This window comes from Columba livia, chromosome 8, assembly GCF_036013475.1.
Source record: "Columba livia isolate bColLiv1 breed racing homer chromosome 8, bColLiv1.pat.W.v2, whole genome shotgun sequence".
NCBI classification, from domain to species: Eukaryota; Metazoa; Chordata; class Aves; order Columbiformes; family Columbidae; genus Columba; species Columba livia.
In genome coordinates this window covers 7,355,903-7,376,936 of record NC_088609.1, presented here as the reverse complement: position 1 = coordinate 7,376,936, position 21,034 = coordinate 7,355,903, and the positions used below count along the sequence as shown (strand labels likewise).

Here is a 21,034-nt window from a genome sequence, read left to right as displayed (position 1 = left end):
TGCCCTCCGGGGCCATCAAAAGGGATGCGCCAGAAAACAGAACTTGCCCTGAAAGATGAATCGGGTAACAAACGGGGTTTGGCGCAGGAGGAAAGGAACGGAGGGCTCGGCTTGGCAGCCCGGGTGTCCGAGCCCGCGGGTGGCTCCGCAGGGACCGATCGCTCGGTCCCGGGACGCTGCGAACAAGCTCCAAAAAGCGGCGAGCGCCATTGCCAAAGGGCTGGGCGCTGGGACCGGCGGCGGGCAGGGCGGTGCGAGGGGGCAGGCTCAGGCTGCCCGGCTCCCCAGTGCCTGCCCCATAGCTCGCAGGCGGGACGCGGGGCCGAGCCCCGGGGCGGCGGAGCCTCAGGAACCGCCCGGCCCCCCTACCCCCCAACCCCCGCCGAGCGGCCGCGCCGCGGGTCGCCGCCCGCCACCCGGCAGGTTGTAAAGTCATTAACTCCCTCAGCCATGCCGGGCCGCGCTCCGGCGGCGGCTGCTCCTGCGACCGCCGCTGGTGGGCCGCCCCGCCGCCTCCTCCGCGGCTGCAGCAGCAGCAGCAGCGCGGCATGGCCGCCGCTCCCCTCCGCCTCCTCCTCCTCCTCCTCAGCGCCGCCGCCGCCCCCCTCGGCGCTAAGGTAAGCGGCGGCGGGTGGGTCGGCGGCGGCGGAGCCTCCCCTTCTTCCCTCCCTCCCGTCGGGGAGCCGCGGCGGGGCCGGGGCCAGGAGGGGCGCTCCGGGCCCGAGCGGGGCAGGGTGGCCCGGGCCGCCCCGGGGAGCGAGCGGTCGCCTCCGGGGAGCGGCGGCCCCTCGCCCTTCCCCGGAGGTTTCTGGTCCCTGCAGGGCACAGCTTGCACTTGGGGGTGCCTCCCCCGCCGCTCGCCCTTAGTGTTGAGGTGCTTGAGATGGGGGTTTGGTCTTGTCTCCCCCAAGTTCACCCCGAGGACCGGGCGCTTTGCCCGCTCCCCAGCCGCCTGGCACTAACAAAAGGCCGGTGCGGGGGGGTGAGGATGCCCGAGGTGGCTTCCCAGCGTCACCAGAAGGACCATAGGGGAGCAGGGCCTTTCCCTGGTTGGGGGTTCGCACGAGGGTGCCCCCCACATTCATCCCTAGGAGAGGGTTGACTCCCCTTCAGGGCTGGAAACAGTTTTTTCCGCTTCCCTCTGTCTCCCGCCAGCTTTAGGCAGCTGCTTTCTGTGCTAACGATGTGGTGCGGGGCAGCCCCACGCTGCCCTCATCTCTCTCTCCTCCACAAAGGATCATCTCATCCCGGTCCTCATGGCACTTGTTTCACGGCAGCGCCAGAACCCCTCTGGACCTGGGAGAATCGCCCCCATTACAGTGGGAGGCAGAAACCCCAGCTCCACAGGGCACCGGCTGCACCTCTGCCGTCGCGGGTCACCGTGTGCATTGTGGCTCGCGTTTCCCCAAGGGGAACCTGGCTGCATTTCTCTGCTGCTGAAGGGATCCTGCTCTGCCAAAGGAAGAGGGTTTTGGGGTTGTGTTTCTCACCCCCACACCCCGACTCCATGGCATGGTGAGCTATCTTACGTGCAGAGAACACCAGACACCGCAGCTTTACTGCAGATAACCCAGGTTTGAGGAGCAGCAGCATCTCCTGTTCTGGCATTGTATTCATTTTAAATATCAAGTGGCTCGTTTCCGCTGCATTTTTACCTTCACTCGCATCCGCTGTTTGTTCTGTTTACCCCTTAACTGCAGGGCTAAGCCAGAGAAAAGCCAGGTCAAGCCAAACATAAATCCTTCACTTAGGACTGACCTGGATGGACTCCTCCGTAACGTGTGTACACAAGCCTTGGCTGCTCATGGTTCTCCCTGCCCCCAGCAGCTGTGTTTGTACAGCACAGAAGATGAGGGCATCCGAGGCTGGGAGAGGGCTGCTCAGCCCACCCCAGGACAAACACACACCCGTACTTGTGCTCGGCCTGCCCTGAGGACTTCCATACTGCAGGAGATCACACAGAGTGATCAAGGACCGCATGGTGTGAGCTGGCCTGGCAGATGGAGTTGATAGCGTTGATAGGTATCTCTGGTGCAAGGCTGCGCACAAAATCTGCGTTAGGCGATTACCCTGCAATTCCTCTTGATGCCCAGTTTTCTGCATGCAACATTATACAGAAAGCATCACAGAAAGCCTCAGTACATAGGTAGGGTAAGCAACTCCTTCCTACGTGGAGCTAACTGCATTCAACACCTCTAAAAACCCGCTGAGATACCTCTCATGCACACCGTGTGTTGCTCCCTTCTTTCCCTTCACACATTTCCACCCTTTCTACCGGTTTGCCCCAGAATAAGCGCGTTACCCGCTTGAATGGAATGGCGTAACTGACTTGGATCAAATGTTTTGTAATGATGTGCAGCATGTAGCTTTGAACTTTCTGTCATGGCAGGACTGTGAACAACAGTACTTGATAGTTCTCCACTGGCTTCTGTTCACTGACTTTCTAATTTGCTGCTCATCTGCTCCTCATTATATGTCTGGATTTCTGTTACTTATCTGCTATGGTATCACATCTTTAGCAAGCTTACCATTTTTCCCCAGATATCTGTTCTTCCTGATCCCATAGAAATTATTCTGCATGGCTCATTTTACCTCAGGGTACCTTCCCCTCATGGGAAACTCCTCCTCAAATATCTTGTTTCAGCTTTTCTAAGGAAAATTTGGTTTTGTGTCTAGTCCAACACTGAGTCTCTCATACAAACTATCTAGTCTACCCAAATAGGATAAAACAATGACAGGATGAGAAATAGCTTTACACAAAACCCAATTCTTCTGTAAAACATCAGGGTGCAATTGCAAATGCTATTGTTTTTTTCAGGGCTGTGGCAAGAGTCTGTCACCACAGCTTTACCCAGAGCATGACATGGGGAACCCAAGCCAGGGGGGCTGAACATGGTCATTCATTTCCAGATAATAATCTGACATCCATTCCAGGCATCAAGGCATCTGAAGCTACTTAACATTTCAGCAATTAGTGTGGTTTGCTGCAGAGAGAAGCCTTTAAGTAAAGGGATCAGGGCAGTTTTTGGTAGAGAACAAGCAGTTAATGGCCTCAGAAAAGGTCTGTGAAGAATTTATTTCATTTTCAGCTGCTGTTTCTTGTAGTCTTGTAAGCTCTGATGGGGTTTAGCAGGGCAGTTTATGGCAGCTCCTGTGCCCTTCGGTGATGGGCCAGCCCTTAAGGCTGCGACTGAGAGCCTCCCCCACCCAGCTCCTCTGTGAAGGGAACCAGACAGACATGCTTGTGGTCTCTCTCTTCCCAGACAGCTTTTCTTCTTTTTTTCCAGAACCCAGGCTCTAATGAATCTCAAGATTAGGCACAACAATAGGCAACACGGGAGGCTGGGCCACCGACACGGTAATTGCAGTTATTCCCAGGTTTCTGGGAAACCCAGCGCAGCTCAGAGCTGAGCCAGCGGAGAATTTATTTTATCCCTTTGGCTCTTCAGAAAGACCGCCTGGAAATCCGATAGGATGTCAGCCCAGGCCCACCCGTCTTTGCATTTCATTTGTGGCAGCCTTTGTTTGGGAGAGGGGAAGCAGCTGCCGAGCCTTTGGTTAGACAGAAAAAGCTGTCTTAGAGGCTGGTGCTTCTGTCTTTGATACTGGCGAATCTGGAGGCAGATATTTTTAATCCTGGAAATACTCCCTACAGGTTGGGGTTCAAAGCTCTGGTCTCCCCAAACAAGGGGACAGGAGGGCAGCCCTCACCTCCTCGGTCGGTCGTGTGGCCTCCAGCGTAGGTGCAGAATAACTCTGTTAGCCTCAGGGAGGAAGAACTGCAGCTGTACAGTCACCACGTGCCAAGCCACAAGCACCTCTGGGGAAATTCTTGCGGAGAGCACCTGCCCGAACTGGAATATGGTCTGTCTGTTTCTGCAGATGTCAATTCTAGGACTGTTATTTCTCATCACCTAAGGAATTATAACAGACCCTCTTACCTCCTTTAGGAAAAGCCCTCACCCAAGCCCAGGCAGAGTCAGCCTTATAAAGACTGGACCTGTGCCTGTCTCCTGCTCCGGTGTTTCTAGCCTGCTCTGTTTCTGCAGTTCTGCAGCAAAGCGCGAGTTAGAGCGGCTCCAGCAGCTCCCGTAATCAGGAGAGTGCAAAAGCGTTGTTGTAAAACCCCTTTGATTTCAGGGCATTCACTCAGCTGGAAGGTAACTCCTGGGATTTGTCGATGTGTTTGGGAAGCTAAAGCTAGGAGCTAATCTAATCTGGAGTATGTCCCGCACTCCTTAATTTATTATCTGGAAAGTTGGAAAATGCAAGTATCTCTAATTAAAAACAAGAACCATTTGTGTGTCATGCTTAATGCAGATTTATTTCTGACATTATAATAAATTCGGCACAGATTAGAACCAGCTGCCACAGCTCTAAGTACCTGAAGTTCCCCCTCCACGTCACCAGGCCTAGGACTGGGACGCAGTCACACCATAAGTCTTGGTGGCCAAGGGGACAGCTCAGCATTGTCCTCGCTTACGCAAGTAAATAAACACTCCTCGGCAAGGACCAGCAAGGGAGCTTGGTCACGGAGAACCTGAGAGCCAAATCTGTCTGCTTAAAAAGTGATTGATTCCTCCAGTGCAGAGAGGAGGCAGGAACAGGGCTTATGGTTATAGGGGAACACATTTGATTAACAAAAAATTAAAGAAAAGTCTCTTTGACTAGCATCCTTCAATAAATCTTCATTTGGGCTCCTGTCATTCCTGAAAGTCATAGCGCAGAGAGGAACATATTGTATCCTAACTGGAAGAGAGAGGCACACAAAGGCGGAGGTGCTGATCTTCCCCAAACCTCTGCTCTGCCACCTCTTGCCAAGCCCCCTTGTATCCAGGCACAACACCCAAGAGCATTAACCCTGAAAAGGAGCCTTCAGCTTTTCACTGCTCCAAATACACAAAGCAGATTTCATATCCAGGGGCAGGTCAGTAGAACAGGCTATTTCACTTCCATTCTGCCATTTCCCTTCTGCCCTGTCTCACCTATTTGGATTTTAAGATCTCGGGAGCAGGACTACCTTGCAGTTTACAGCTGCACAGATCTTTATTACCACCTGGGGAAAAGCTTTGTAAACATTGCAGCTTTTGGTCCGCATGCCTTCCTTCCAGGCAGTCCACACGCCTCATGTAACTACTCAGAGAAGTGGTAAGACACCAGCTTGGATTATCACCCCAGCTATAGGAGAATCTGTATTGCACTGGGCACTCCACACACACACCAGATAAATCATTGGCACTCTCCTTCCCGACAGTTGTGAAGAGCTTTTCTTCCACAGACCTTGAGATGCTTATCACAGAGAAGCAAAGAGAAGGGGTCAGTGAAAGAGTTTACCTGAAAATACCTTACAATAAGAGACCTTTGTGTTTTTTTTTCTTTGAGTGTGGAATCTATGTAGTTGACATAGTGAGACAAAAATTCTCATGGGAAATAGGTCGAGATGATCATTTGGAACAAGGGAAAAAGGTATTTTTGAAAACATGTCTATTTCATTTAAAATTAGTTTTTCTCTTGTGCAACACAACTGCTGGCCACAGCATTTGGTCCCTGCCAGGCAAGTCAACTCCAGCCAGAACATCCGAGTACAGCAAAAAGCGTTGTATTGTTTTCACAATCAACCGTTGTAATCATGAGAGAGCAGAGCATCAGGTAGCATGGTGCTTTTTTGCAGCAGAGGATGTTATTTTCAACATGATCTGACTGTGGTATCATCACCAGGAAGAGAAGAGACAGTGCGCACATTTCAACCAGGCTAAGTTACAACTTAAAACCATTTGCCTGAAACCAGCTGCATCTCCTCTGCCCGGAGGACATTCTGTTGGCAGACGCTATAGAAACAACAAATTCTCAGGGAGGAATTACACTACAAGATAAAGAACACTTTGGCTTTATTACACCATGAAAGAGCATAAAGCCAAGAGACAAGTCAACCAAAGTAACAAACAGAGCACATTTAGTGATGAGCAAACACTGCCGAGTTTTCTTTCACATCCCTCAATTACATTTTGCAGACTGATTCTTCACAACAGGACTATCAGCTACTGCCATAAACCAGGTTTTGCCAATAGCAGCACTGATACAACTTCCACAAGCTCTTATTTTAATACAGCATGCTTCACACACACACAAATTATTCATTTTCTTCTACTAATACTGAAACACTGTCAGCATTTTCAGCTGGATAAATCCCTTCTAGTCATTGTCCTGTCTTAAACTCCTTGCTGCATTTAACACTGCTCACAGATGTATTTCAGTAAACAGCAAATTAGTTCCTGCACAAGCTAGTTTGCCAAAGTCCCTGGGAGCTTTTAGGCCATCAGATGCTAAATAGGAAAACATTGTAAGGTAAAAAAAACCAGCTAAAACATAGAATGCCTTACCTGCTAGGAATTGTGGAGGCACAGCCAACAGCAGCCTGCTGCAATGAACATGTTGGGACCAGGAGAGCACAGGTTTGCCCAATTTAAAGGCTCAGCCCCAGCGAGGGATGTTGGGAGCGAGAATGATGCACCTCTGAGCATAGTGGGGTGGATGGGGTGAGGGGACAACAGCAAATGCAGGAGGCTCTGGTTCTGAAGCACTCTTGAAAATTACTTTTGTGAGAGTTGAGTGTGAAGAACTTAGATCTGAGCTTACTTCTTAAAAAAAAAGATGTTTACTTGTTGAAATGCAGCTCCAGTGAGTGACAGATGCGTTATCCTCTGCGGGCAGGACTCCGCATGGCCAAGCACCCCAGATTTTCTTCTGCTCTGTCTGACCTGGCCTGGGAGCGATGCTGGTGTTACTGTCACATGTGTCCGGCCCGACAGCCCTTTTCCACATCATGTCACAAGATTCCAGGGGCATAACTCCATCTTGGAAGGAAAGTTGAATTTTGAGATGTGTGAGCCTGGCGTGGCCTCACAGGCCTCCTGGTGATGAGCCAGGTTCTCCAGCTAACCATCCTCTGTTTCTGTCAGGACAGTAGTGAGGCAGAAGATGGAGCTGGCCCCTGGGATGAAGAAGTCACCAAGTGGTGGGGAGAGTGGAGCTCCTGGTCTACCTGCTCCCGGTCCTGCGGGGGAGGCGTGATGTCCCGGGAGAGGCACTGCTTGCGGCAGAGGTGAGTCGTGTCCCAGCCCGCGCCTTTGGCCAGGTCTCCAGTGGCAGAAGGGAAACGGGGTGCCCCCCAACCTGCGTTTTGGGTTTGCAGGGTCAGTATGCTCTCTTCTGCAGCCTCTCCAAAAGGAAGGCGGCTGGTGCCGGTGGGGTGGGAGGGCTCAAGAGGGAGAAACATGATGCAGTGGGGCAGGTGACAGGCCCCCTGAACATGTCACCCACTCAGCCTGGCTTGTCCGATGGGAACCAACCCCTTGGTCCTTTCTTGGGGTCCGTGGGACACTTGAAGAAGACAGGGCTGTGGGCTGGAGAAGGCTATCTCCATTCCTCTTCCCCTCTCTTTTACAAACCCTCACTTTCTGTGGCTGCTCTGACCAACCTCACCCTGATTTGCAGCTGGTTCCTGCACTGAGGATGTGGGTGCATGTTCCCAGACACCTTCTGGGGACTTGATTTACTCCTGGCAGCAGCCAGCTCAGCTGCATCTCAGCAATTTCCCCTCTTCATTCCCTGCCGAGCTTGCAAGTTTTTTTCCACTCTGTCATTTATCTGGCTGTCACCTGACAGCATCTCCATTTGTCCCCTACGGCCACGTTTGTCCCCTACAAAGCTGCTACAGTCCCGCTATCAGTTGGACAGGGTTTTTGAGCGGGAAGAGCTGGGGAACTTCAGGTGCCTGGATTCCCGCTGTCCCCTTTGGGTCACGTTGCCACCAAGCCCTCCTTCTCCTTGTTCACCTCACTGACCTCCTCCAGGCTCCCGGGTTGTTAATGTGAGCTGGCATCCTGCAGCACAGTGAGCCCGTGGGGGCTGCCTGCCCCACGCTCAACCCTTTCCCCTTCCACATGAATGCACTCCTGAGTGGAGGAACCTCAAACCTGGGCCCCCAACCTGCTCTCCTTCCTGCAGCAAAAAACTTGGCTTTTGTGGGCTGGTTGGCAAAGTGAGGGACCAGATGTGCTGTGGTACCTTCCATCTGGATGTGACCTCCCTGCTGTCTGGGCTTGCTGGTGTCTGTGCTGATGCTCTTGTCCCCCAGCACGCTGTGGCCATTGTGGGAGGGAGCCTGGGGCTGCCCCACACCCCGCACAGCCCTTCTGCCCTTTGCCTGCTGCCAGAAAAGAGATTTTTTTCCTCTCCATTTGGCATCTGCTCTATCTTTGACTCCACAGCTGGGGAGGGGAAGGTTTTGCTGTGGTGTTTTACTCCTTGGGTTCAAGTCTGAATTTAAAAAATAAAAAACCCAACATAAAACCCAGCTAAAAGATTTCTGCAGCCTCAAGGAGAGTGGCTTCAGTGTGAGCCAGTTATGCTCACAAACCAATTTCTGCCCCAGTCTGCAGGCAGGCTCTGCCTCAACTGAAAGGAATGGCAGTTTTCAAGTCTTTTGGTGCAAATTTAGGCTTTGCCTACATTGTGTAAAGCATTGCTCTGGAGGAATAACTGCAGTACCTCTAGCCAGTCCAGCTCAAATATGCCTGCAGGGTTCTTAATTACATGACACATCCTAAGTTTCCAATACTGTAATGCATTGTTTGCTCATGTTTACGCAGACCACGTTGCCCTGATCTGTGGTCTCAGCCATTCTCCATACATCTTCGCAGCTTTCAAGAATTTTTTCACCTCTGCATCAGTCAAGGACTCTAGTATCCCCTGGATAATTCCTGCTGGCCAGAGCTAAAGCATCAAGTGTTGAGAAATTCTCATGGTTTTGGTCCATCATCTGCACTGAATCTTTTCTGCTGATCTTTTAAGGTGGCTGGTCCCCATGAGTGGTGCCATCTCTCTGCCTGCTGCTCAGCAAATCTTGAAATCAGCTCCCCTGGTCATTGCAAATCACAGGTGCTTCCATGGGAGTGATGGATCATCAGGATCTACTGCTCTTGTCACATTTTGGAGCTCAGAGGTGAAGGGACAAAGTGGTGGTGATACTGCAGTTGTTCCCCATCTGCTCAACCTACCCCAAAACAAGAGTAGATTAAAATCACGGTCCACCTAAAAATACCCCAAGAGTAATCTAAATTCACAGTCCACCTAAAAACATTGAAAAATATGTTTTGGAGAAGGTTTTTGGCTAGTCTAGATCCAGAAAGCTTTGCTCTGATAAAATGCCTGCCTTGCTTCTCCCCATTAAGTCAGGCCTGACTTCTCTGTCATCCCCAATACCTCAGTACTTCACAGACATCCAGCTCATTTTCTTTCTGCTTTGCAGGCTTCAGATGCCCCAAGGAATGAACAGCACCATGTGTGTTGGCCAAGCCAAGCACTACCAACTGTGCCAGCAGCAGGTGAGAACCACTTCCAGTACTCACTGGTTCTTACTGGGGGATGTGGGACTCAGGGGATCGTGTTTGGAGCTGCAAGAGCACCAAGCACTCAGGGTGCGACTGGTCCCCAGGGGAGTGCAGACAAGGGGTATGATCCACTCTTGGAGTGGCTGACTGTGACTTTGAAGATGTGGGAGGTGACCTCTACCCTCTGGGACTCAGAGATAGGGGAAAAGGATATAAAACCATATTGGTTATGGGGTGGGAGGAGGAACAAAGATTTTCCTGTGTGCTTTGCCCTTCGCTGGAAGTAATTCTTGCAGGACTGTTAAATACAGCTGTCTGAGGGGCCCTTGGCTTTTCTGACTGTATTACAGCACCTCAGAGTCCATCACTGATTCCTTCCAGGGTGGACAGGGCGTTTTCATCCTCCAAGGATGCAGCGGGGACAAGCAGCTGTCACAACTGTGGCTGTGACATAGGAGGCTTTTGATCACATTTATTCCCTCCCTAGCCCTGCCCAGCCAACACAGCAAGCTTCAAACAGCAGCAGTGCTCCAGTTTCAATGCCAAAGCCTTTGGGAAGCGCTACTACCACTGGATGCCTCTCTATCCAGGTGGGTTTTCACAGCTTTACACAAAGGAGCAGGGTGAGAAAAAACCCCCAGGCTCTTCTTAGACATGGGAGAAGGGGAAGGTCTCAGGGGACAAGGGATGGATGCTCCTGGCTGCTCTGGCAGTGCTTCCCTGTGCTCCCTGCTTTGGAGAAATCATTCCCTGTCTCTTCAGAGAAGAGCTCCACCCAGCCAGGCCTCCTCTCACTACATGGCTCCTGGTTTGGCTCCTACATCAGCAAGCGGTAGTGGGCAGACAGGACACAGGCTTCTCTGAGTTGTCTTGGCTAACCAGCAGTCATCTTGGCAGAGCGGTTGTTGATGCTCTTTGTGCCTTCTACTATTTTGACTGCTGCTGTCACCCAGCATGCTTCCTGCTGGCTTGGTGGTGCGTTCTCAGCAGGATGCCCACCCATTTCCTGCCCAGGCAAGACAGATTGTGTCACATGACTTGCCCCTTGGCCATTGAGGCCCAGATTGAGATATTATCCCTCTTTCTGGGCCCACATGTTTCTCTGTTATCTGCCAAGGGGACCTAGAACATCTGCACCTCTGCCTGCGGTTGCTCGGCTAGATGGAGCATAGCTAGCGATGGCCACACACAGTCAGAAACCCTCTTACAAGTCTTGCTAGCTGATACAGATTCCCATTCTGGCAGATGGGATTGCACTGCAAAGGGGAGAGGGTATGGCAGGGGTTTTGCCAGCAAGAAGCATTTCTGCTAGCCATGGTCCCCAGCTGCAGCTTCATACCATGACCCCTTTACTACTATAAAATCTGTAGCCTTGGGGTCTTGTCTCAAGCAATAAGAACATCCAAGGTGATATCAAACCATCAGTATGGATAAGAGGAATGTTCCCTTCCTCGCTGTCCACCTCTGAGCACCTCGGTCTCCCTGGTGACTTTCTGCCTCTGTCCCTTCAGATGACTACACCAGTATCTCCAACAAGCCGTGTGACCTCCAATGCACCACCCGGAGCGGAGAGAGGCAGCTGATGGCCCGAGCACAGGATGGTACCTCCTGCAAGGACAGGACCTATCAAGGGGTCTGCATCAATGGGAAGTGTGAGGTGAGGTTCTGAGGGGAAGGAGAACAGAAACTGGGAGTGTAAGTGTGTGGCTGGACCAGGTCATCGCAGGGCCAGGGGTCCCAGCAGGGAATTGTAACTGGGGCCTGGTGTGGAGTGATTACATTCAGTCTCGAATGCCTGTGGGCAAGAGGAGAGCAAAGAGACTCACATAAAGGGAATTATATACATCCACATATTCCCAGTGAGTGACAGCACTTTCCTCCCAGCACAGAGACTAGAATTGCAAGTTTGTTTACATAGTAATCCGATTTATGAAAGAAAAATCTTCCATTTGATTTTTTTTCTCATACAGCAAGAATGAAGGGTGGTTGTATATAACGTTACAGAGAGATACCTTACAACTTCAGGCAGGCCTGCCTTTGCTGCAGCTTATCCTGGAGGGTAATGTTGTACGTCGCTGTGTCAGTGAGAAAGGAGGACTGACCTAAATGCAGAGACAAAAGGAACCAAAATAGCTTACCCCAGCCTTAATCCATTCACCTACACTCACAAGCCCCCACCTCATGTTCAGAGGCACAATGTAGATGGTCACAAGTGAATTTCTGTTGCTGTTGGATTCATTCATTACTCCGCTCCATGCTACCCTACATCCCCCCGAGAACTCAGAACCTCAGCAAAAGAGCATGGTAGCATTTCCTTGAGAAGACCCTGCCCTGTGGAGACAAGCTGGCCCCAGCAAACCCTCTCTTGTTTTATTCTTTGCAGCCAGTTGGGTGCGATGGGAGCCTGTACTCACCCCGGACGATGGACAGATGCAGGGTGTGTGGAGGGGACGGCAGCACTTGCCACCGTGTCTCGGGCAGCTTCCGAAAGGCAATCTCACAGATAGGTACTCCCTGCTACCACAGTCCGGAGACTTGACCTGCTACTTCTTAACCACCAGCTGACATGAAGGGTGACTGGCTTGAACGTGGGTAGGAGTTTCCCAGCTGCTTGGTGGAAAGAACTGAATAGCGCCACCCTTGCTTAAAAGCCTATATTTTGTCCTTTTCACTTAATCATCACAGCAGATTGGTTTGATGTGCTGTATATTAGGCTGGTAAGGTTTCCTTTCACCTCTTTACAATAGGAAGCAGCTGGGGATCTATTTGTTCCTATTGATTTTGGCATCCTGCCCACCTCAGATAACGTGAAGAGATCAATGAATCTTCTTTTATTTGTGCTACATGTTCGTTTGAAACTTAAGCTCCTGTGATGAGGGTCACAGTGTTTGTTTCCGCCTGCACGTAATCTCCTGCTTCCCCGACTCCTGTGGCTGGCACAGCCGAAGGACAGTCCCTCTGAAACTGGGCTGAGATTCATCCCTTGGCACCTCATGGCCCATTCCTCCACCCACAGAAGGAATAGACTGTGGTATGCTCATTAGTATTTAATTAACTGTGGTTTGAGGATGCTTTGGAACATCATTTCACATTGTTTCACTAGTCTGCCTCGCTCTGTACAGACACCAGGCTAGAAGAACACTCGGGCCCCTCTCCAGAGTAGGGTTAATGGTGCTAACCTCTCTGGCAGTACAGATACAGTTTTGGCCTCCCATTCCAGTCCTTACAAAATCTTACATGGCTGATAAGATCTGTGTTTCTAGCAGGAAAGACAAGCTGCCAGATCACATCATTTGAGAGCCTTCTTATATTCTCTCTCTTCAAAGGTCAATTTTTATGCTACTCCTGAGACAAATTCTATTGAGTCAGGAGCTGAGGGGACATGTTCAGCATCAGCCCTGATCACAATAAGCTTTTTCTGTGCTCTTGCCAGAAAGAGCCTGGGAGCATGTTCATCCACACACCTCAAGCCAGACTGTTGTGCAGTTTTTTCCTGACTCCAAAGCCAGCAGTGCTCAGAGACCCGCAATGGTGATCTGTAGTGGGACTTCAGAGGGGAGCTGGGATTAGAGCTTACAGGTTGGCACAACGTGCATTTATGTCCTCCTACATACACACCCCACGGGCTGCTTTTCCTACCTAGAACTTTTTATTCTGTCCTCGGGGTCTCCTCACTCTGTTCTATTCCCGTTCCTCAGGTTACGTGTTCATCACAAACATCCCCGCCGGTGCCACGGACATCCTCATCATTGAGCGCAGGAAAACAGAAAACATCCTAGGTAAGCAGAAAAACTGGGCAGACATTGAGGTTGTGGTTTAGCTGCCTGGGAGGTGGGAGGAGGGCTCTGTGCACTCCCACCTGTGCTGTGAGAGCTGTCTGTGAGCATTTCTGCCAGGGTAGCACGGGGACACTTCATCTCTCCACAAACCAAGGCCTCCAGCAGCAGGAGGGACATTTGGAAACCAAGCTCACTACGGGCAGTCCCTGTTGTGGAGACATTTGTGCTTTTGTTGGAGAGGACAATGAAAGCAGCAGGCACTGAATACCTCTGATCTGACCTGATGGGGAAGATGAACGCTGGGGAGCCTGCAGTTCTTTTTCTGTTGGGCTTTTCTCAGTCGTGAGCTGTTTGCCCTCCTCAGTGCCAGTGCACCCCTCACGTTCTGCACAGAGTATCACATTTGTCCCTTTTCTCTCTCTCTTTGAAGCGCTCGCAGATGAATCCGGACATTTCTTCTTCAACGGCAACTCCGCCATTGACAACCCCCAAAACTTCAGGGTAGCTGGCACAGTCTTCAAGTACCGGCGGCCCCCGAGCCTGAACTCAGATGGGCTGGAGTATATCATAGCTCATGGGCCCACCAACCAGTCTCTGAATGCCATGGTATGAGAGGAGCTCATTTTAGGCTTTTCTGTCTTGCCTGTCCCAAAATTGTGAGCCTCCCTCAGACAAAGGGAATATTAACCTGGTTCCCAAGCCAAACCTGAGTGTGTAGGTGGCTGAGGAAGCCAGAAATTGTCTTGTTGCGGGGGGTTCCTCTTGGATTTATGAGGTTGCTGCCGCCTTATAATATCCGTTACAAAATGGATGTAGCTAAAAGAGGGCTCTGGGAAATACATGTCCTTAAAATAAGGGTTTTGTTCTCTTGACCTGTTTCTTCCAGTACTATAACTTTAATGGGAAAATGCCACACATAACTTATGACTACACTGTACCACGGACACCACCTCTCCGAACTGCAGCCCCCGCTGTAGACAGACCTCTCTATCGTCACCTACCAGAGACCAGCCAGAGCCATCCCATTCCAGCCGACTCCAGAGCTGCCCAGGACCTCAATGCCACGTGGCTCTCCCTGTCCCCAGATGACACAAGTGAACAGCTTCCTCTAAGAGAAGGGCAGGAAGATTTAGGCTTTGGTCACCCACACCTCATCCAGATCAACTCCACCAGTCAGACTCGGGACTGGGGCTGGAAGCAAAGTGAAGAGAAGTATGACTTCCAGATAAGACAAGTCTACCATACAAACACAGCAGGAGAGGAAGAGGAGGAGGAAGCAGCAGCAGTTGGCAGAGAAACAGAGTTGGGTTGGTTGCTTTGCTTTTCCTTCTGTCCCATTTTATTTGCTGAAAGCAGGCATCCCACACTGGTCTTCTTGAATTCTAAGGTGGCTTTACCACAGGGCAGGCAGGAGAGAATGACGATTAGTAGTGGGATGGAGACTCCCAGAGCATCAAGTGCCAGTAGCTCTGCGAGGGACAGGGAGCTGGGAGAGGGCAGCCATGGTACGGATCAGGCAGTTTCCTCTTGAGCAGTCCCACGGGACCTGAGCTTGGCGAGCAGGGCAGTGACAGCAACAGGTCCTAGCAACCGGTCATTGATGGTCAGGTGACAGCAGGGTGGCAAGTCTAGTCTGAGGTCAATAGGGGAATGCCAAGCAACAATTCAGGGGCAAAGTACACCTGCAGCATTGCTCAGGCAAGGACTGAAAGCCCAGGCCTGAGCTTAAATAGGGCTCCTGAGTCACGGGCAGAGTGTGTGTGTGGTTGGTCAGGGCAATTAGAGCCTGTTGGTGCACCCTGGTGGCAATTCATGACTTTGAAGCTGAAAACTCAATGGTTTTCACCTTGTTAGGTACTACATGCTGAAGTATGAGCTATCCAACATAGTTAAAACATCCCTGTGTTTTTCCTCCAGCTCTCAGGTTCAATCGGATTTCCATCAGCACGGCTGTACCCTACAGCATGAGGGGATCTGAGCTCTCGGAGAACAGCCGCATAGTGTCCTCCAGGCTTCGTCTCTTCAGGCGACTTTGTCACCGAGACCCGCACAACACTGCCTTCTGTAGGGAGCTGCAGCACTTGGCAGCCAGGCTGAGGAACTCCACCGCAGCGGGACTGTGGACAGAGACGGCTGCCCGGTGGCCACAGGGCCTCCACAAAGCGCCGGCCCGTAAGAACTCACTGGAGGACTTGAAGGTGGAGGAGGCATTTGCTGGGAGTCAGGGGGAAGCAGCCAACTACAGCATGATGGTGTCTGCGGAGAGCCCTCTGCTAGGTGCCAGCCCAACCGCGAACATCAGCCAGGCAGAGCCCCTGCGAGCCCCTGGCACTGAAAGGTGGCACTTGGTTTCCTGGGCAAAACAGGAGCGTGGTTAGCTGGGGAGGGAGGGCCAGACCAGTCTGCTGGTAGTTTCACTGCTGTCCTTGATGTCCCCATTCACCAGTGCCTGTCCATGGCAGCTACTTGACCAATAGCGTGTCCTCCAAAGACCGATTGTCACAACTGGCCTGAGGCGGAGGTCCCTAAATGTATTTCAGGTCCTCCTGCCTCTAAAGGATACATTTAAATGGGTGTTGAAGGACCTGCGAGGCCAAAACTGATATGACTGTAAAGAAGGCAAAGAGTCTATACCATGCCACACACGTTTACCGCCACATCATGCCCCTTCTGTCCTATTCCTCTGGGCACAGAAGCTTCTGTAACTTCAATAAACATTTGGCAGGAGACTGAGGGCCAACTTTGAAACATTTCTGGCAAGCCACATGTGAACTTTCCCCACCACTTCATATGATACTAAGAGGGACCTTGCTTGAGCTCTCCTTTCTAACTTGACGTCATACCACTTAAGGTGATGGTATGAGGCTGAGGGCACCTGTGTGGTTGAAAAACCGTTATATACACAAGACTCACTATGAACGATGCCTTCTCTCAGAAGGATTTTGATCCATGGCTATTCACAGCCTTCCTAGTTGAATTCAGGAGGTGGATCAAAGCTTTACAATCTCTATTCATCAGTGGTCCATCTTGCCCAAGGTGAGGGAGATGGAGAGCGGAAGCACTGAGTTTCTTCCCGTCTTCAAAGACACTGAAAAGGAAATTCACTAGATTTTATGTTTGCAACAATTTTTCATTTTTAGCTCACGCCGCCTTCTTTTTCCACAGCAATGACTTTGATGTGAGCCCCGTGGGCCATGACGACATCAGCTTGGCTGATATGTATCGGTGGAAAGTCTCAGCTTATGCGCCCTGCAGCTCCACATGCACTTCAGGTAAGTTTGGCTTCAGGTGACCATGTAAGGTCCTTCTTTGCTGTTGATGGAAAGAACACTGGTATTCTCTAAAATGGCAGGTAGAGTTTCAGTTGCAGTGAGCACTCCGGTAATTTAAAAATGGTGGGAGGAGTCTTTTGGATCTAGTGGAGCCAGATCAAGAGAGGGTCTTGATTGCCCAGCAGGTATCAGCACCTCCTATGCCATGTGTGTCCGGTATGATGGAGTGGAAGTGGATGAAACGTACTGCGATGCCCTAACCAGACCAGAACCTACTCATGAATTTTGCACAGGGAGAGATTGCCAACCTAGGTGAGTAGAAGTGACATCAGCTGTCAATGGGGACAACATATCTTGGTAAGGACCATTTTCTGCTCAAAGTATACAGCCATTTGTGGGCTGGAGGATATGCTTAAACAGCTAAGCAAAAAGAGGGAAGGAATTTGCTGTCTAAATTGCCTGCTAAGGACAAAGTTGGATTTCATAGAATCACTTTGGTTGGAAGAGACCCTTAAGGTCATCACGTCTAACCATAACTGAACTCTGGCACTAAAGCATGTCCCTAAGAAACTCATCTATATGTCTTTCAAACCCCTCCAGGGACAGTGTCTCCACCACTGCCATGGGCAGCCTGTACCAATGCCCAACAGCCATTTCCGAGAAGAAATGTTTCCTAATGTCCAATCTTAACCTTTTGTGGCACAACTTGAGGCCGTTTCAAGACCAGCATCCCCTTACGACAGACATATACGTGATAAGCAGATTCATAGCAGCACCCACTGGGTGGGGGAGTCCCCAGCATGCAGACACTTCCCAGCCAGCCCTTGTGCCCCCTTACCTGGGTTCTCCTTTGTCCTTTCTCTCCTGGGGACTGCTCGTGGAGGTGGGAGACCAGCCGGTGGAGCGAGTGCTCCAGGACCTGTGGTGAGGGCTATCAGTACCGCACCGTCCGATGCTGGAAGATGCTGGCTCCAGGCTTTGACAGCTCCGTTTATGATGACCTCTGCGAATCGGCGGGGCTGGCCAGGCCCATGGAGAGGAAAGCCTGCAAGAACAAGGCCTGTGGGCCCCAGTGGGAGCTCTCCGAGTGGTCTGAGGTAGGCAGTCTGGGGAGCTTTGCTCCCAGAGGTAAGCAGCCAGGGCTGAGGGGGAAGGTGGCTAGGAAATGTTGGGTACTGAGGAAGCCCCTGGCTGACTCCATCCTGGGGAGTCAAGGTCTGCCTTCACCCACGGCTCCCCTGTTCTCGCACTGCCCAGACAACAAAGGCCATCGCAAAACATGTTTTTCCTAAGGTCACTTCTCAAGCAGGACGTTGACCAAACAAAAGCCCTGTCAGCTTTGTCTCTGCCTTCCCAAGGATTTAACTAAGGACAGATGAGAAAACAACGTGGAGACACAGAGGAGCTAAAACCCAATCAAAATCCCTTTGATTGACTTCCCACAGCCTGCTTGGGACTGGGACAGTGAAGCTGCCCCGTGACTTTGAACAGCAGTCCAGACCTTGGCATCTTGTAGCATGGGTGCTCTAGGACCAAAATTAATTAAGCAGCAGAGATAAGAGGCAGACCCACCTTTTTCTGTCCCTGCTGGGGCCCTCCCCCTCTTCCCAAGTGCAGCAGGATGAGAAAGGGGAGAGGCAGAGGTGCCTCCCTTTGCTCATTCCTCTTGTCCTCTGCTTCTGAGTGCCAGGACTGACTCTGTCTGGCCCTTGCAGTGCTCGGCGCGGTGCGGCACGGAGGGGACGATGAAGCGGGAGGTGCGCTGCTCGGTGGAGGCACCCCTCTGCGACAAGTCCCAGAAGCCCAGCAGTGAGAAGACATGCGTGGGCCCACCCTGCGACCGCCGCTGGACTGCCTCTGACTGGGGCCCGGTGAGAATAGTCTGTATTTTTGCTTCTCCGTGCTGTAAGTTTTGATGAGCTGTGAGGTGAGCTCTGTTCAAGGATCTGGGAAGCTCATGACACCTGGGGAAGGGAAGCCTCTGACCAAACGTTCTGCTAAAAGTCCCATGTCACAGTCCCCATGGCAGAGCAAGGCTCTGGGCTCGGATGTCCCAGCACCACCAACCCCAACCCCTCCACCTTCCTGCTCTCTGATGTGTCTAAATGGCCTTTATTCCTCCAAGTGCTCAGGTTCGTGTGGTGAGGGACGCATGAGCCGCTTCATCACGTGTCGCAACCAGGAGGGCAAAGTGATTTCCGACTCGCAGTGTGACCCGGCCACCAAGCCCCTGGCTGTCCATCCATGTGGAGATAAGAACTGCCCTGCGCACTGGGTGGAGCAGGAGTGGGACCAGGTAAAACCAAGACCAGCCCCGTGTCCTCAGCACTCCTTCCTACCCCATGTCCCACAGGAGCTGGTGGGAGCCCGGTTCCCTTGGCAGAGCAAGGCTGTATGATGTGACCTCTAACCGTGGAGCCGTACCCTCATCCTAGGGCCTTCCAGAGAGAGGGAAGGAGCAGTAAATATGCTAGCTTCTGTCCCCCAATACCCTAAAGGCCACCCCAAAGTTTGTAGCATTTGCTGCCTTCCCAGGGACCTCCATTGGAGGGCAGCAATATCCTAAGGAAAACGTCCTCTCCCACCTCTGGCTCCCAGCTGGCAGCTGCAGAGATCCCAGCAGAGCTCTTTGTCCAGAATGTGCATGCATCTCCCCAAGATTTTGGTCCCAGCACTAGAGAGAAAGCTGCAACAAACCAGCTTCATTTCTGATAAATAATAGCCGGAGGTAAAAGTGAGCCACAGCCGACAAGCATCATTTGTTACCTGGCTGTTCTGTTCTTTTCCCCAGTGTGATGCCAGCTGTGGGCGAGGGACAAAGACCCGGGTCGTCTTGTGCGCGGGCTTGGAGAACGGCGTGTACAGGGAGTACCCCGAGAAGCGCTGTGAAGCCTCTCAGAAACCCGAGGAACAAGCTGCCTGTTTCAGGAGGCCATGTTCAACGTGGTTCACCACCTCCTGGTCTCAGGTCGGGTTCGGGATGGTGGGGAAGGGGGAGACAAGGGCTCGTCACCCTGGTTGGTGAAGCATGACCTGCACTGAAGGTTTCTAGCAGCCCCTTCTGCCGAGAGCTCCGTTAGGTCTGAGTGGGACCATGAGCTCTGCTCTTCTGCAGACCAGGCACCAGGTGGAGAGACCAGCACACTAAGCTGTAGAAAACCTTAGAGCACGTGGATTATTTCCTTGAGCAAGAGCATGCACCACACTGCAGGTGTACAGGGTACAGCTGTGTCTCCTCTGCCAGAGGTCAATGTTCTGTCCTCCCCTGCTTGCTTTAACTGGGAATGGGAGGACAAGGCAAGCTGGGCCAGGCTTGCTGCAGCCATTTTCTCCATCTTCTGTCCCAGCATCAACACTCAAAGCAAAAACAATTGCAAGTTGCATTAAAGAGATGAATGCGAACTCCTTCCTTGCTCTGGCCCAACCTGGGATCAGGGACACTTGCCTTCAGCAACAAAAGGGAAACATAATTTTGAGATCACTTTGGGATTTGTGCCAAACCTCTTCAAGAACAGTCTCCAAAGTAGAGACCAGGAGATGTCACTGGTAGAAAGAACTTAGGAACTATAGAAAAATAAAATAATAAAATGAAAGCCTCTCATGATCCCTTCCCTCTCTCTCCATCCCAACAGTGCAGCAAGACATGTGGAGCTGGTGTGCGGCTGCGGGAGGTGAAGTGTTACCAGGGGGACGTGCTGGCTCAGGGCTGCGACCCCACTTCCAAACCCGAGGCCAGGCAGACGTGCCAGCTCCAGCCGTGCCCCACAGAGGCACCGGGTAAGTCTGGGAGGGCAGGGAGGGTGAGGAGCTGTGGGGAGCCCCTTGGTCTCTCCATTTCTCTGCTGGGGAAGCACATCTCCTTTTTTTAACCCCTGCTGTGGTTGCTTCTGCTCTCCAGAAGAAGACTGTGAAGACAAAGCAACGGCCAACTGCGTGCTGGTGCTGAAGGTGAAGCTGTGCTCTCACTGGTACTACAGGAAGGCTTGCTGCCGGTCCTGTCGCCTCAGGTCACCCTGACTGCTGTCAGGCCCAACTTTCCATCCAAGTTCAGGGGCAAGAGCCCCCTTGAACCAGACTTTATACCACTTGAAGCCACTCTGCTTGGCTTGGCTGCAGAGCCAGTCCCTGTAGACCAGTCTACTCAGCGAGGAAGGATACCTAGGACTTAGTCATCACCGTTCCCTCTCCACCAAGAGGATTTTTACACAAGAAAAGCCATCAATCAGTTCCTAGAAAGCTACTGAGAAGCGAGTGGGGAATGCCTGTCCCTGCTGTCATCATCTCTGCAGAGCTCCAGTTGGAGGTGGTGGGGCGCAGAGGCCAGCCTGCAGCAGGACACAGACGACAAGCAGCCGTCTTTCTGGTCTGCCCTACAGATTTTTCTACTACAAGAGCAATTTCCAAAACACACTGAAAAATTCTGTGTCATAATAAAGAGCTAAACTTTAAACCTGTGTTTTTGGGAGGCAGGTACCTAGGCCAGAGGCAAGGGAGGGAGGGACACAAGAGGAACAAAAGCAGGAGCAGGAAAGGTGGGGAGGAAAAATCCTTGCACCAGTACAGCTTCCAGGCAGCACCAGATAACCCTCAT

General features: G+C 51.7%; 1 protein-coding gene across 9 annotated transcripts; it reads left to right on the top strand.

Annotated features, from left to right (window-relative positions):
- Window positions 1-20,893, top strand: LOC102096237 (ADAMTS-like protein 2). 9 transcript variants are annotated; one of them, XM_065071777.1, is made up of 18 exons: window positions 1-64; window positions 6,965-7,102; window positions 9,311-9,386; window positions 9,880-9,982; window positions 10,904-11,049; window positions 11,776-11,899; window positions 13,091-13,171; window positions 13,602-13,777; window positions 14,058-14,478; window positions 15,089-15,509; window positions 16,337-16,443; window positions 16,626-16,755; window positions 17,327-17,540; window positions 18,159-18,314; window positions 18,569-18,739; window positions 19,235-19,411; window positions 20,076-20,220; window positions 20,342-20,893. In XM_065071777.1, the coding sequence occupies exons 2-18, from the start codon at window positions 7,071-7,073 to the stop codon at window positions 20,458-20,460; spliced, it is 2,799 nt and encodes a 932-aa protein (XP_064927849.1). In that variant the 5' UTR covers window positions 1-64; window positions 6,965-7,070; the 3' UTR covers window positions 20,461-20,893. The 9 variants fall into 9 exon arrangements, 7 of the variants coding, with proteins under 7 accessions (XP_064927849.1, XP_064927850.1, XP_064927848.1 ...); XM_065071778.1 differs by having other exon boundaries at window positions 20-64; window positions 16,629-16,755; XM_065071776.1 differs by lacking the exon at window positions 1-64 and adding an exon at window positions 111-617.
- The last annotated feature ends 141 nt before the right edge of the window (window positions 20,894-21,034 follow it).